The 13,692-nt window shown below is 45.7% G+C and overlaps 1 protein-coding gene across 1 annotated transcript; it reads left to right on the forward strand.

The window, feature by feature from the left end:
• Positions 1 to 190: 190 nt before the first annotated feature.
• On the forward strand, positions 191 to 11,437 carry immt (inner membrane protein, mitochondrial (mitofilin)). The gene is made up of 14 exons (XM_086222779.1): positions 191 to 355; positions 2,048 to 2,115; positions 2,221 to 2,410; positions 2,651 to 2,786; positions 4,364 to 4,450; positions 4,575 to 4,739; positions 4,830 to 4,963; positions 5,784 to 5,887; positions 6,400 to 6,535; positions 7,269 to 7,398; positions 7,913 to 8,136; positions 8,686 to 8,817; positions 10,050 to 10,179; positions 10,438 to 11,437. Exons 1-14 carry the CDS (start codon positions 314 to 316, stop codon positions 11,043 to 11,045), a joined length of 2,286 nt encoding a protein of 761 aa, XP_086078905.1. The 5' UTR covers positions 191 to 313; the 3' UTR covers positions 11,046 to 11,437.
• Positions 11,438 to 13,692: the final 2,255 nt, after the last annotated feature.

Genomic DNA, 13,692 nt, shown 5'->3' on the forward strand with positions numbered 1-13,692 from the left:
CACTTAAATTTCTAAAGTAGAAGTGGAAGTAATCTTCAGGTACAAAAATCCTACGTTGAATTTCGAAATTGTCCTAAGAGTAACTGGTAAAAGGTAAAAAACAAAGAAGTTTTTTTTTCCCTTTGTTTATCTTTATTATATCAAATTAGGTATTCCACACCAGATGGTGGCGCTACCAGGCCATTTTGTGTTCCAAACGTAGCTAAACATCGCGAAGAAGAGGGTGTAGAAGAAGGAGCAGGCACGGAGAGGAGTCACTGCTACTGTGCAGGTTAAATTGATTTGGATTTGGGGAAAAGGGGGAACGAGGACCATGTTGAGGGTTTGTCTTCGAGGAGCTAATTCCACAGTGCGGGTAAGACCAGAGCCTCGAAACTGCCAACCTCTTCACTACCACGAGCAAGCTAGCATGATGTCATTAGCATGCTAGCTGTAGCTGTCATTCAGTGACCCACAGCTTGGCTCAAGGGGCCAAGGCGGAGTTTATAGGGAACCGTTTGGGCTGCGCCCGGTAAAATTGTATCAACGGTTCTAGTTTGTAGTGAAGACTGCATGACTAGAAGCGGTGGCAATTGGGCCTCACGTGTAATGACAGCGCTTGTTAGCTTCAGGTTACAGATGGCTAATAGCATTTCACCCGAGCGAGCTGGAGTTGAGCTGCGTTAAATTGTAGTACGGAGGTCAGGTCCAACATGTGTCATCGCTGCTGGTCTCCCATCCAGTTGTGAGATTTTCTGGTATAATCTACTGCTGGTAAAACTGCGTAACGCTTAACACTGTCCATCGTGACGTGTGATTTGCGAAAATATTGGTATTTTATTTAAATTTGTTCGCTCTACCCCATGCTTGTCTGAAATCCCTGATAACTTTGTCGTTGATGCTTTGACACGTCGGAATATTATCTGGGGAAAAAATCCGTAATCGCACATCAACGTCACTCGCGGCTGCAGGGACCCGGCGGACACGCCCCTCAGCTCGGACTGCACGTGCCGTCCGTGCCCAGGGTTATGCCTTCCGGAAACTACAGCAGCACCACAATACTTAACCTAAAAAAAACTCTGTACGCTCCGCACAAAAAACAGAAAAAAAATAAAATTAAAAAAAAATATATATAGATAGATGGATAGATAATATGAGCCAAATTGAGCCCTAAGTGACTCAGGGGAAAAGGGCTGAACACAAACAGTAGGAGACCAGTAGTGTACAACCAAAAGTGAATTTATTTAACAGAAACAAACCAAACACAACCACAAACCTTCAACAGAAACTCCCTCCAGCTAACATGAATGGGTCCGGCCAAAAGAAACAAAAGAAGGGGAGAGATTCCCAGGCCAGCTCACAGGAGCCATCAGTCCCGAAATCTCCCCTCTACCCCTAAACAACCCAACAAAGCCCGACCCGAAATAAAACCAAACAAAAGAGACCGCTGGATCCATTAAAACAAAGAGTGAACTAAAGTAAAGAGAGGGGTCCAGCTGCTGCGGCTGGATATCAGCGAGGGCGGGGGCAGGTTCACTCCAGGCTTCATAGGCTGCCCCTCATCAGCCCTCTGCATGGCACCTGTGGGAAACAGGACAGGATCAAGGTTAACACACATACACCTGCACTACACCAGCCAGCCAACAGAGGGGAGTGTGTAACATATTACATATATATTACTGATGTGAAAAGTCATAAAAGTCATCGTAGATAAAAATGCTGTAGGGCTCTAGTTACTGACAAACTATGGAAGTCAATGGGTTCCGGTTGAATGTTAATTAAATGGAGTCGTTTGTTGAAAAAGGCTCATGTCAATGAATGTTAACCAACATGACCACCGTCATAAGTAAGAATTTAGGAAGCCTTCATATCAGTGACGCATTTTCAGCTGTTTTCTCCTCTTTCTGTTCTCCACCTGCTTCTATGTAAATATGTACTAAAAGATATCTCCTTATATTCTTGATTTTGTTTCTTTGTTATATATTGTTTTTTACTGTGAAATGGAGCACTGCAATCCACCAATTTCCCTCAAGGGACTGATAAAGGATTTCTGATTCTGATTCTGCAGAAGAACTATGGGAGGAGCCCCCTGAACAACCTGCAGCAGTGTCGGCACTACACATCAGGAGGGCCCAGGTAACACAGTCGGTTACGCTGATCAGCACATGATTGTTCAGGACTCTTGCGTGAGTTTTTTGACATCAGACACATGGCCGTTCTTTGCTTTGTCTTTCAACACAGTGGACCTGCTAAAGTGGTTGTGGCTGGATTGGTGACAGTAGGCGGTGGCATTGGCGGTACGGTACTCTACGCCAAATGGGACCACAAGTTCAGAGCAGCTGTGGAGAAAAATGTCCCTTATTCTGATAAGCTGCTGGGTCTGGCTCTGGGACCGGCTTCCAAAGATACTGGCCTCCCCGTCAAGAAACAGGTCAGGATGTATTCTTAGCATCCCTGGGCGTCAAGAATACAACAGAGCGTTAGAGCAGAGCTGTGGAATGAATCCAGTGACTTTGAATTATTGAAATGTTTCTGCTCTAACAAAAATTCATGTCCGTCATCGATGTGAAGCCGTGTGCACAGAGCTGATCGTGACATGTGCCTCTAAAGAGGAAGAAATGAGTAGAGCTTGCCAGGCCTCCGTCAAACTGTCTGTTTTCCTGCTGTGTAGCCTGACTCAGCCCAGCCGCCCTCCATGATGGAAAAACAGGTGAAGACATCCAAAGCTAAGTCTGAGAAAAAAGAGAAGGTGGCAGAAGAGAATCCAGCCACAGAGACAAGCCCAACGCCAGCACAGAGCCTTGAGGGTGAGACTCATTCATCCGTTACAAGCGCGTATTCACTCACTCGTTCAGTACGCACTGGCAGTCTTGCGAGGGATCTGCCATTGGATGTAGCATCCCCTCAAGACTAATAGCCTCAACTGTGTGCACCTATTGATGTCTAGTAGTTTGATTCCAGGCTTCAGTTATTGTTCTTCAACAGGACTTTAGAGCCAGTTGTTCTATTAGCTACCAACTCGTGGTATCTCCTTCAAGTTGTGTGTTCCTGATATTAAGACACTGGTATGAAGAGTCTGCTGGAGCCAGGACTCCATAACCAATGGTTACCGTCTAATCGGTTCACTTGTTGTGCTAAAATGGAAGTGTTCTCATGCACTCTGCTCTTTCCATGCACCCACAGAGAACTCTCAGGGTAAGATGGTTTCTGTGCCTTTCACTAGACTGTAGAGTACAAACAAATTATTCCTCAAATGACTAACCTGATATGGTGCCCGTAGAAACTGTCTGGAAAAAGGCACATGCTCACAGCACACACCCAGCTGGTGATTGGATGAAGCACCTGTCTGTCAGCATCCGCCATGCGCTAACTTCAACCAGTCAGAACTGGTTGAACTGATGTTGAAGCCGAAGCTGGTCGGTAGAAGAGCGACGGCATTTTTCCACTGGGAAAAGCCTTCAGTCATGATCTTTGCGCTTATTTTCCCGGTGGAAATACTCTGACGCTATGGCAGCTTCTACACCAACCACCTCAGGAGCTGCCATTGTTGTTTCGAACCAACAGTCTCGCTGTCACCACACCCGCGCCTGCCGCCTCAAAGTCCAGTGACTTTGACACAAGATGGTTTCTGGCGTGATTGCATTAGCTGATCTCACGGAACCAAGCTGCCCCTCAATTTTCTAAACTAGCAATCATTTTCATGCAAAAGTCACTTCTGAATTGTGAATAAAAGCTGTTCCAGATTTTTTGTCAATACCATTTCAGGCCTTTTCCCACCATCTTCTGACAATTAACTGATGAATAATTAATGATAGTCATTGATAAAGTATATGCAGGCCTAATGGCCTTTTTAGTGTTGTGGGTAGCTTCAATATGTCTTGACTTGTTTTTGAGGCCTGTGTAAATGTGGTAGTGACCAGTAGTGAACTCAGTGATGAATGCTGACCCACTGCAAGCCGAGCTGTGAGTGCATCAGTGTCACCGTTACGTTTGTTCCTAGTAGTTGTAGTAGCAGTCGTAGGACTCAGTGGTCACATGCTTCGCTTGTTCGAGGGCTCACGCGTGCTTACTTCAGCTGGGTTTTGTTTCCTGATAGTATTGTTATGTTAACAAGTATTCACGCATCTTTGATCAGACCATGGAGTAGTATGAATGAATGAGGACATGAAACACTACGAAAATGGGAATAAATGGGAATTTTTCCATCCATCAATTTTCTATACCGCTTATCCATTAATGGTCGCGGGGGGCTGGAGCCTATCCCAGCTGACATTAGGCGGGAGTCACCCTGGACGGTCGTAAATGATCGTTCTCTTTTACCTTTTTTTTTTTTTTTTTGTCCCTTATTTGGTGCCGTCTGCCTTTCTGTATGTGTCCCATCCAGAGGCTTCAGCAGAGGCGACTCACATCATCTCAGCCATCAGTGAGGTCCCCTCAGTCCCTGCCCCGTGTGACACAGCACCAATCAAAGGTAACACCATCATGGTAACTGTCAGCTGACCACCTTCCTTTGACAGTCATATTACCTGTGAAACATGAGGAGGAAGCTACAAGGCATTTAGTGAGATTAAAGTTACATTGCATGTGTTTTCTAGAGGAGTGTGAACACTGCCATGACCATACAGAAGCTCCAGTGGCAGCAGTTGTTCAGCCCGACATAGAGTTGCCCCTGGCAACGGAGCCACTGAAAGAGCGTCCGGTGGAAGAGGTGGCAGCCAGACTGGCTCAACAAGACCAGGAGGAGCAGGACATCCTGACATGTATGCAAGCAACATGATCGACTGCATCGACCCTAACTCTGCTTCTGCCCTCCCCCAGCCTCTCAATGTTCTTGTGTGTGTCCATCTCAGCCGTATCAGCCAGTCTGGACGAGTCGCTGGCCAGCTCAGCTAAAGCAACACTGCAGGCTATTGGAGCTCAGGAGGCTGCCCTGCAGGCCATCATACGCCACATTCAGAGACTGAAGGAAGCTATGGAAGCAGAGGTACACAGCAACAGGCCACATTCACGAACAATACATGATAACTCTTATGTCTGAGGTATAGAACACAACGGGATGCAGGGATTAAGTCTTTTTATAGTCCAACTGGAAGTTGGCGCCTCCATGGGTTCCAAAAGATGATGAAATTGTTTATTTGATTTATATTATTGAAGAAAATCAGCTCTGTAGGAAATGAAAGTTGATGAGACCTGCATGTTTTAGTTAGCGTGGTCATCTTCACCAAGGAAGACCGCTGTGAGGTTTTCTGAAGTGTGACTACAATGGTTAGAAGTACAAAGCTAACGGTGATGGAACAACACCACAGATGAATGACTTCAGTGGCACCTCAACAAAGCTTCACGTTCCTCTGTTTTCACAGTGATGGTTGTCTTATTTAGCCAGTTGTTAGCAAGCACTGTTTTTTCAGACACGCAAGCACTTTGAAATTCACATGTGCAGTTTTTACTGACGGATATGTTTGATTCGTGAGGGCAAAACATCAACATATTTACAATTGCTGACCTTATTTTTGGCACTTAACTGGAATCTCCCTCCAAAAAGCCATTCACTTGGAGACAGAGGAACCTGACTGCCAACAATGCTACATCATTTTTAGGTTGAAGGACTCACTCATGCAGCTCCACTGTGGTTTAGTTTCAATTTGAAAGCAGAGTGGAGAAGCAGCAGAGGAACTAATAAGTTTGCTGGTGTCCAGGCTTGCATCCTTTGTTGGAGTGAAGCAAAGGCCTTCAGGATATGTTCTGTCAGGAGCTGATAGAGGCATGATGATACGTTTGAGTGACTACAGTTCTCCCAAATTCAGGTTCCGCCTGAGGAAAAGTCTGCCCAGTGGAAGGATCTGGAAGTTTCTCTTGCTGAGAGGAACGCAGCTGTGAATGATGCTGCCACAGCTCTGTCGAATGCCAAGTAAGATGCACGTTAGTGTGTGTTGTTCACCTGTTGAACTGAATCAGACAGATCGTGGTATGGCTCATTTTACAGCGATTAATCACCCCAAATAACTGAGGAATCTCTGCCTTTTCTCCGTATTCTCAACAACCTTTCATCCCATGACGTTTTCCATCTGGGTGAAGGAGGAGTGGGTATTAATATGAGATAGGAGGGACCTTTTGAATGCACCCGCATGAGATTAGATCGTTTCTCCACTCATGTCTGCATCGATAAACACTGATTATCCCCGTTTCCTGTTGTACATTTGTTTGATAGTAGGACCATCATGATAAGATGGCTTTGATGTCTTGTGATGTAACTGATTTTAATCTCAAAGTCAGAGTTCTGTTAGAACACGCACTGCGCTAGTATCACTTCCATCCCCACTACTATTACTACAAGTGTACTGATGTGCGGTGTATTGATGATGGATTCTCACGTAGTCCTACTAGTCCTCATCTCAGCTCCTCTTTCCTCTCTGATTACAGTGAAACCTTGGACAGTCTCAAGTCAGTGATCGACAAGTCTAAAGGCCTGAATGTGGCTGCGGTTCGCCCTGTCCTTTTAGCAGCAGAGGAGAATCTCCATAAGATGGTGGTGGACTTGGACAAAGTCATCAATAAAGTAAGAACACACATTCCTTGTTACCACCAGGAAGGCTCGAAATTAACGATTTCCCGTGGACCATTAAAAAATCCTGTTGGGACGCAAGTATATTTTGTCTGGGACAATCCCGGGACAGTTTAAAAAAAAATGTCCAAGTAAACTTTGAAATAGCTTTTATTTGCAAAGTCATGAATTATGAGTATCTAGATGTGACTTTTTGTCGTTTGAATAATTTAATAAAAACGTGTGGATGGCGAAACAACAGAAGCCTCAATGTTCTCGCGGCTTCTCACGATAGGACAAATCATAGACTGCATTCTACGTCATCCACGCTACTCTGCCAGTGGCTGCTGCTCGACTCGCGCAACATTCTTAGTGCCACAGCGATAGATCGAGACCATCAGCAACAGTGAAAAGAACGAGAAGGCAAAAAAGATGTGCTGCAGTGGTAGAATAAACAGCCTCTCGTGCATCGTCTCTTCCCCTGTGGTAACTTACCAAACAGGCAACAACTAACTTACCACTGGTAAGTTAGTTGTTGCCTTAAATGTCAGTGTTAGCCAGTGCTCAGTGTTAGCCAGTGCTCAGCGGTAGCTAACGCTAGCAACTGAATTGTGCCTTACAATGCGTAGCAGCTACAAACGTCCTAAAATGTGTCCTCATGTTCTTTTGATGTTTGTGAGAACTACAGTTGATCGTGTGTATGTTTGCGTGTGTGTGTGCGCGTGCGTGCATGTTTGTGTGTGTGTAGGTGCAGTCAGCTGAGTCAGAGGCAAAGATTGTCACCCAGTACAGTGAACTGGTTAATGAAGCCAAACAGCAGTTTCAAAGAGAAGTAAGCAGCCTCACTCCAGAGATCCATGCCAACTGGAAGGGACTCAGTAAGAACACACACACACACACACACACACACAGAGTTTTCCAGCCCCTCTAATATTGATCAGTAGATGATAGAGAGAGAGAGGGAGGAGATGTGATGCTGCAGCTACATGATTAGCTCTTACCTCTGTTGTTTCAACACCTCTGTAGTACATCCAGGTACAGAACAACAGGTGAACTGTATCATGTTTTATGATATTAAATGTTGTGGGGTTGACCCGGAGCTGCAGTGCCTCTGGTTCATGTCCATCTGGGAACCATTGTTTCCCATCATTTACCCCATTTCCTGTTTTATGTCTGATATTTTTCTTTCAGTACATGTACTTAAAGTAACAAGCTTTTCAAATATTTACACACAATTAAAACAGGAATTCCATCGATTTGAGTCCATGTATCCCACCCACACACTGGCCTCTACGAGCAGGATTGTGCCCTTCCTGATTCAGATACGCTCACCATTCTGTAGAAAAAAAGAGAAATGTTTTGCATACTAACTTTTCTTTCTTTGTGTGTGAGCTGGTAAACTGTCAACGGACGACCTGAATGCCCTGATTGCTCATGCACACCGTCGCATTGACCAGCTGAACCGAGAGCTCGCTGAGCAAAGAGTCAGAGAGCAGATCCACATCGACGCAGCTCTGGAGCAGCAGAAGTTGGAGCATCAGAAGGCCCTGGAGACCATGGTTGAAACCTCACTGCAGCACGTCAAGGAGGAGGCCCGACTGGAGCAGGAGAGGAAGGTACAGAGGGGAGAGGAGGGGGATCAGGCATCAGTCACTGCACATCAACAATCTGCTCCTCAGAGATGCAAACGGCTCACTTCTTCCCTCTTCCATTTGGAGTGGGAGCACCTAGCTGGACATGCTTGGGCCTGGATTTAAATATTTCAGATTCTGATTTACGTGAACAACATTAAGTCTGAACTTTTCAAAGTGGGTCCTTGATTGTCTTCCAGGAAGTCCTCAAGGAGGGCTGCCAAGGAGGTCATGTGATCACCTGCATTTGTTTAATTGTTTGTTAGCAGATTAATAGCAGATTAGCCTAAACAAACTGATATTGTACCAAGTGTCACACTTTGAAAAGTTACATGTAAGATACCACCAAAAAAACAGTACGTGCTGTACATTCCACCATACAGCATACCGCCCATCTCCTCAGGAGAATACTCACCAGTTTCACATTCAGCTGTGTGTGTGTGTGTGTGTGTGTGTGTGTGTGTGTGTGTGTGTGTGTGTGTGTGTGTGTGTGTGTGTGTGTGTGTGTGGTTATGTCTGCCTGTCTGTGACTAGCTGTCTGAGTTAAGGGAGGTGATGGAAGCAGAGATGAGAACTCAGCTCCGGCGTCAGGCAGCTGCTCATACAGACCACGTCCGAGATGTGCTGAAGGTTCAGGAGGAGGAGCTGAAAGCAGAGGCTGAGCAGGTCATTCTGCATTCTTCTCTCTCTCTCACTCACACACACACATCAAGATGAGTGTATTGTTATGTCTGACCTCTTAGGTTTCTTTCAGATATTTCCATCTTCTATTTCTATTTTTATTTTATCAAAGTCTGCTGTAACCTCAACACAGCGACATCCAGCTTCGTCAAATTCACGATACATCAGATCAGTACTTCTCAGTTATTTTCTGTTACACCCCCCCTAGAAAGAAGAGAACATTGTGCGCCCCCCCCCCCCACTCTCCACCTCGACTGTAAATACTGTCATTTGTCAATAAAATTGTTATAAGTCCACCACTGCATAACATTGTATCCTTATTGACATTAAAGAAAACCAAAAATAAAGAAATATAGATGAACTTTCAACAAAGAATAACTACCATTGTTTTTTAGTCTGTAACAGAAAAGATTTCAAGTCCATCAATTTGCCTGAAATAAAAAAAAAAATAAAATCCTAGTTTTCTTGTATTTAAACTATACATATTTTTGATAGACTTACAACAAAGAATTTGAAGAGAATAAGACTTTGCTGGTCTCCCACCGTAGTCATGGGGAAGCCAAGCGCTACATTCGCTTCGTCACATTTCCTCGTCTTAGCTTTCCAGAGACTGTCGTTTGTCTCATTCCCTCCATCTGTCTCCGCCTTTTCTTTCCCTTTCTGTTAAATATTCTTCCACGGTGTCTCTTCAGGGTTTTTCTCTGCACTTTATGTCTCCCGCTCTGTGCTGTGTGTGCGCATGCTTGGTCCAAAAAAAACCCACACCATAGAGCTAAATAAAATCTCTGATTTTTTTCACAAATAATTCCATTTATGATTTTTTTGTGGGTTTTTTTGCTACCGTAGCAAGAGGAGTAAAAAACTCAAATTTTTTATTTTTTTAATGATCCGCAACAAAAACTCAAATTAATCGATATATCGCCCAGGCCTAAATTATACTTAATTTGAGTAAAGCAAAAAAAGAAGCATGTTCCCCTGGGTAACACGCACCACTCCCCCACCCCCACCCCCCCGGCAGCAGGGGTGCGCCCCACTATTTAAGAAGGACTGCATTAGATGGACTCGCAGAAGCTGCAGTGTCTCAGTCCAGTGCGCCAGTGTGGTGCTCGTAGCCTCCTGTGAATTTGGTGTCAGCTCACCTGTCGTGGTCAGGATGGGCGACTATGATCACCTGTGTAGCAGCATTCCCGATGAGCATGGGTGTGTGGTGTGTTCAGGTCCTGAGCAGTCAGATGCTGGAGCAGGAGACCCGCTACCGTCAGCTGAGCCAGGAGCAGCTGGATAACTTCACTCTGGATATGAACACTGCCTATGCAAGACTGAAGGGGGTGGAGGAGGCCATAGACAGTAAGCTGCTCGCTCTCTCTCTCTCACTCTCTCTCTCACTCACTCACTCACTCACTCACTCACTCACTCACTCACTCACTCACTCACTCACTCACTCACTCACTCACTCACTCACTCACTCACTCACTCACTCACTCACTCACTCACTCACTCTCACTCACACACACACACACACACACACACAGGCCAGCACCTAATGTTGAATAATACAGCCTGGATCTTATTCTGCATTAACCCCCTCCCATCTGTTGACTACAGGCCATGTGGTAGCAGAGGAGGAGGCCCGAAAAGCTCACCAGCTCTGGCTGTCCGTGGAGGCTCTCAACTACACCTTGAAGACTGCTGATGTTGACTCCACCACCAAGCCTCTGGAGGAGGCTGCTCAGGCCGTGCGAGCCAGCTGCCACGACAATGAATTTGCCTTGGCTCTGGCATCAGCTTTTCCAGAAGAATCGCTGCAGCGTGGCATCTACAGCGAGGCTTCTCTCCGGGCCCGCTTCTACTCTCTACGCTCACTGGTTCGCCGGGTCGCCCTTATTGATGAATCTCACAACTCCTTGTACCAGTATTTCCTGTCGTACTTGCAAGCTGCGCTGCTATTTGAGGTTAAACAGGAGGCTCCACCCACCCAGCTGACCAATGAGGATTTAGACCCATTCAAGCTTCTTGCATTTGCCAGCTTCTGCTTAGAGCACGGCGATCTGGAGTTAGCCGCTAAACTCGTGAACCAGTTGAGAGGTGAGGCCCGGAGGGTAGTGGAAGACTGGCTGACTGAAGCCCGACTCACACTGGAAACCAGGCAGGTAGTCAGTTTGTTGTCTGCTTACGCAAACGCTGTGGGGTTGGGAACCACCCAGGCCCCATAGGCCGGCCCTGCTCACGAACCTGGGAGTCATTCAAGGACCACACCACCCAAGATCTCTTTGAGTATCAAATAGTCACCCACTCTAGGTTTCCAGATCTCTCAAGAGCTTGCCAGTGGTGTCAAGTGAAGTTAGTCAAGTGATGGAAGTTTTGATGTTTTAAAGCACTATGTCAGTTTGGATGATTTCTTGTAAGATATGGATGCACCCCCTCAGTCTGGTCACTTAAGGCCCACTTAATCCAGGTATTTATTTTTGGCAAACGTGCTTTTTTTGCCTATGTGTAATGGCAATTTGTAATTAATCAAAAATATTGATTAAAGAATACGTCATGCTGCATTTTATTTTTGTCAATATTGCACATTTCAATAAACCATTAATCAGAAAGCTGTTTCATTTCGTCATTGTGCCACGAGCCTGACTGCAGGACAGAGTTGTGGCGTCGCTTCTCATCTCACTCATGTTCCTCTCGCTGTCGCAGCTCAGTACGATCGCTCCTTCTGCTTCCAGACAAATGTCAGTTAAATTCTTGGGCATTAACGCAGAGAAGCAAAGAAACCTGTCCTCTAAGGTCTTGTATCATCTCTGTTGGGTTGTGTTTGTGAACGTCGCCGCTGGTGTTTGAAATGTTAATATGGGCTGCAGTCACCAGTCCTCTGTCCTGCTGTTGTCTCTGGTGTGGTTGAACTAACTTGCCTCCAATGTCCAGCCTCAGGGGCTGCAGACAATAAACTCTGGAATACAAGTTAATTGCAGTCTAGACAAGGAGTTACTGACTTTTTGAGACATTTATGACTAAAATATTTCTCATCCAGTCAACCTCAGTGTGGGAGTACTGGGGGGGTCACTAGAAAGTGTGACAGCAGGTTTGTTGTCATCAATAATGGTTGTCAAGAACGGTGAAAGAACTCTAACCCCTTGGAGGGGAGTTGAAAAATCTGGCCCAACTGGTTGTACGTCCCTTTCATTTGCACAAGCGCTGCACATTACTGCTGTTTGCCCGGCGCACCAGCTCATACAGGCCCTGTCCTGCTGCACTGTGAAAACATAGCCTCAACCTAAAGTTCAGCAACTGTAAAAGTCTGACCACATGAGGGATCAGGATCCAAGTGAACCATCTGGAGCGCTGCCTGATAGGTGAGGACCCCTGAACCGTAGACCAACCACGTAGCGCTTTCCTCATGAATATTCATGAGCTGTGCTCCTCCACCATCGTGCATTAGGCGGGTTTCTCCTGAGGAACCAAACAATTCACTAGCAGGATATACAGTTGCAGTCCAGCGCTTCCAAAAGTACTTAAAAATGTACACAAATAAAACTGGTACATACACTTTTAAGTTTTTTTTGTTTTTTTAACCATTTGTATGGCCTTTGCTTAGTCTGAACCAAGCAAATCGAACAGTGTGATTTGAGATAATACCAATGCATCCAGAATATGGATCAAACAAGGTACTCAGACGACGTCTGCTTGGTTTGAAACCATCAGAGGGAAAGCAGAATGTATTAATGGAGCTCAGCACTGGAGAAGAACCAGATGATGCGGGCTCCGAGACACAGCTTCCCCTGGAGAGATAGAAAAGCTCAGGAAGAAGTTTTAGAACCTGCAAATCAAACCTCATCGCTGAGTGCCTGGTTCCCTCGTCTCCAAGTCAGTGTGTTGTTGGTTAAATGCCTGAAATGAGGTCTGAAGATTGGTTTTTTTAACATTTCGTTCAGTTCACGCAGGTGAATTCTGAAGTGTTCATGGGTCTTACAATGTGGGTTGCTAACCAGTGTCTTCAGGAGACGACAGAGGATGTCGAAGACAACAAGGTGAAAACACAAGAAATTCGAAGCTTCGTTTTGGTGACGTTGAAGCCATGAGACCGTGTTGTATTTCCTTCATAGGGCTAATGTTAGCTTTGTACGGCTAACCACTGCATTTAAGCCTCTGCCGTCATCAAAGTGGTTCATTAGTGAGGATGATCTTGATGAACTTCACCAGAGTTTATTTTCTGCAGTAATCAAAAATCCAAAGGGAACAATCCCTTTGGATTTTTGGTGAGTGAACCCAAAGAGGTGTTACCTTCCTGTTCCACTACAACAATTCCTCCTCCCGCTGATTCTTATTTCCTGTTGGACCATGTAATTACATAATACCTCCAATCCTCACATGCTTGCACTTTTTTCGGCAAGACATTTGAGAGAACGCAACGCTGTAAAATCTGAAGACGACACTCTATCTGTAAACCAGACCATCGCAGTTACCACACTCAGGCCGGGCTTGGTTGACATGTCTGAATCAACAAGGCAGGTGCAGGAGCTGACTGTGCCGTGGGAGGACTGGATGGAAGAGGCATTTGACAGGAAGAGGGCCAAGTATGAAGAGCTGGCAGGCGAATGTTGACGCAACTGATGGAAGACCTGGTGTAACCCCATCGAGGTTGGATGCCGTGGGTTTGCAGGCCAGTCACTCTGCAGGGCTCCCAGGATGTTGGGAATAAGCAGGCCACACAGCAAGAAAGCCATCAGGAACACCACTGATACTGATGAGAAGGCATCAAGATGGCTGTGGATCGAGAGTGGAGATCCATGGGCCACACAAGCTACTGATCACCCTCGGCTGGGTCGCCTGGGCGAGGGTGTCTGAAGTTGAAAGACCCGTTTTTTT

This window comes from Aulostomus chinensis, chromosome 13 (assembly GCF_037954235.1).
Source record: "Aulostomus chinensis isolate RoL2024-O1b breed Wild chromosome 13, RoL_Achi_v1.0, whole genome shotgun sequence".
NCBI classification, from domain to species: domain Eukaryota; kingdom Metazoa; phylum Chordata; class Actinopteri; order Syngnathiformes; family Aulostomidae; genus Aulostomus; species Aulostomus chinensis.

What these genes read in the sequence shown, in the direction of transcription:
- immt (XM_086222779.1), top strand. Translation starts at nt 314, where the DNA reads ATGTTGAGGGTTTGTCTTCGAGGAGCTAATTCCACAGTGCGG. An exon ending in ACAGCTCTGTCGAATGCCAA is followed by an intron (nt 5,888 to 6,399) that starts GTAAGATGCACG and finishes CTCTGATTACAG; the next exon opens with TGAAACCTTGGACAGTCTCA. An exon ending in TGCCAACTGGAAGGGACTCA is followed by an intron (nt 7,399 to 7,912) that starts GTAAGAACACAC and finishes TTTGTGTGTGAG; the next exon opens with CTGGTAAACTGTCAACGGAC.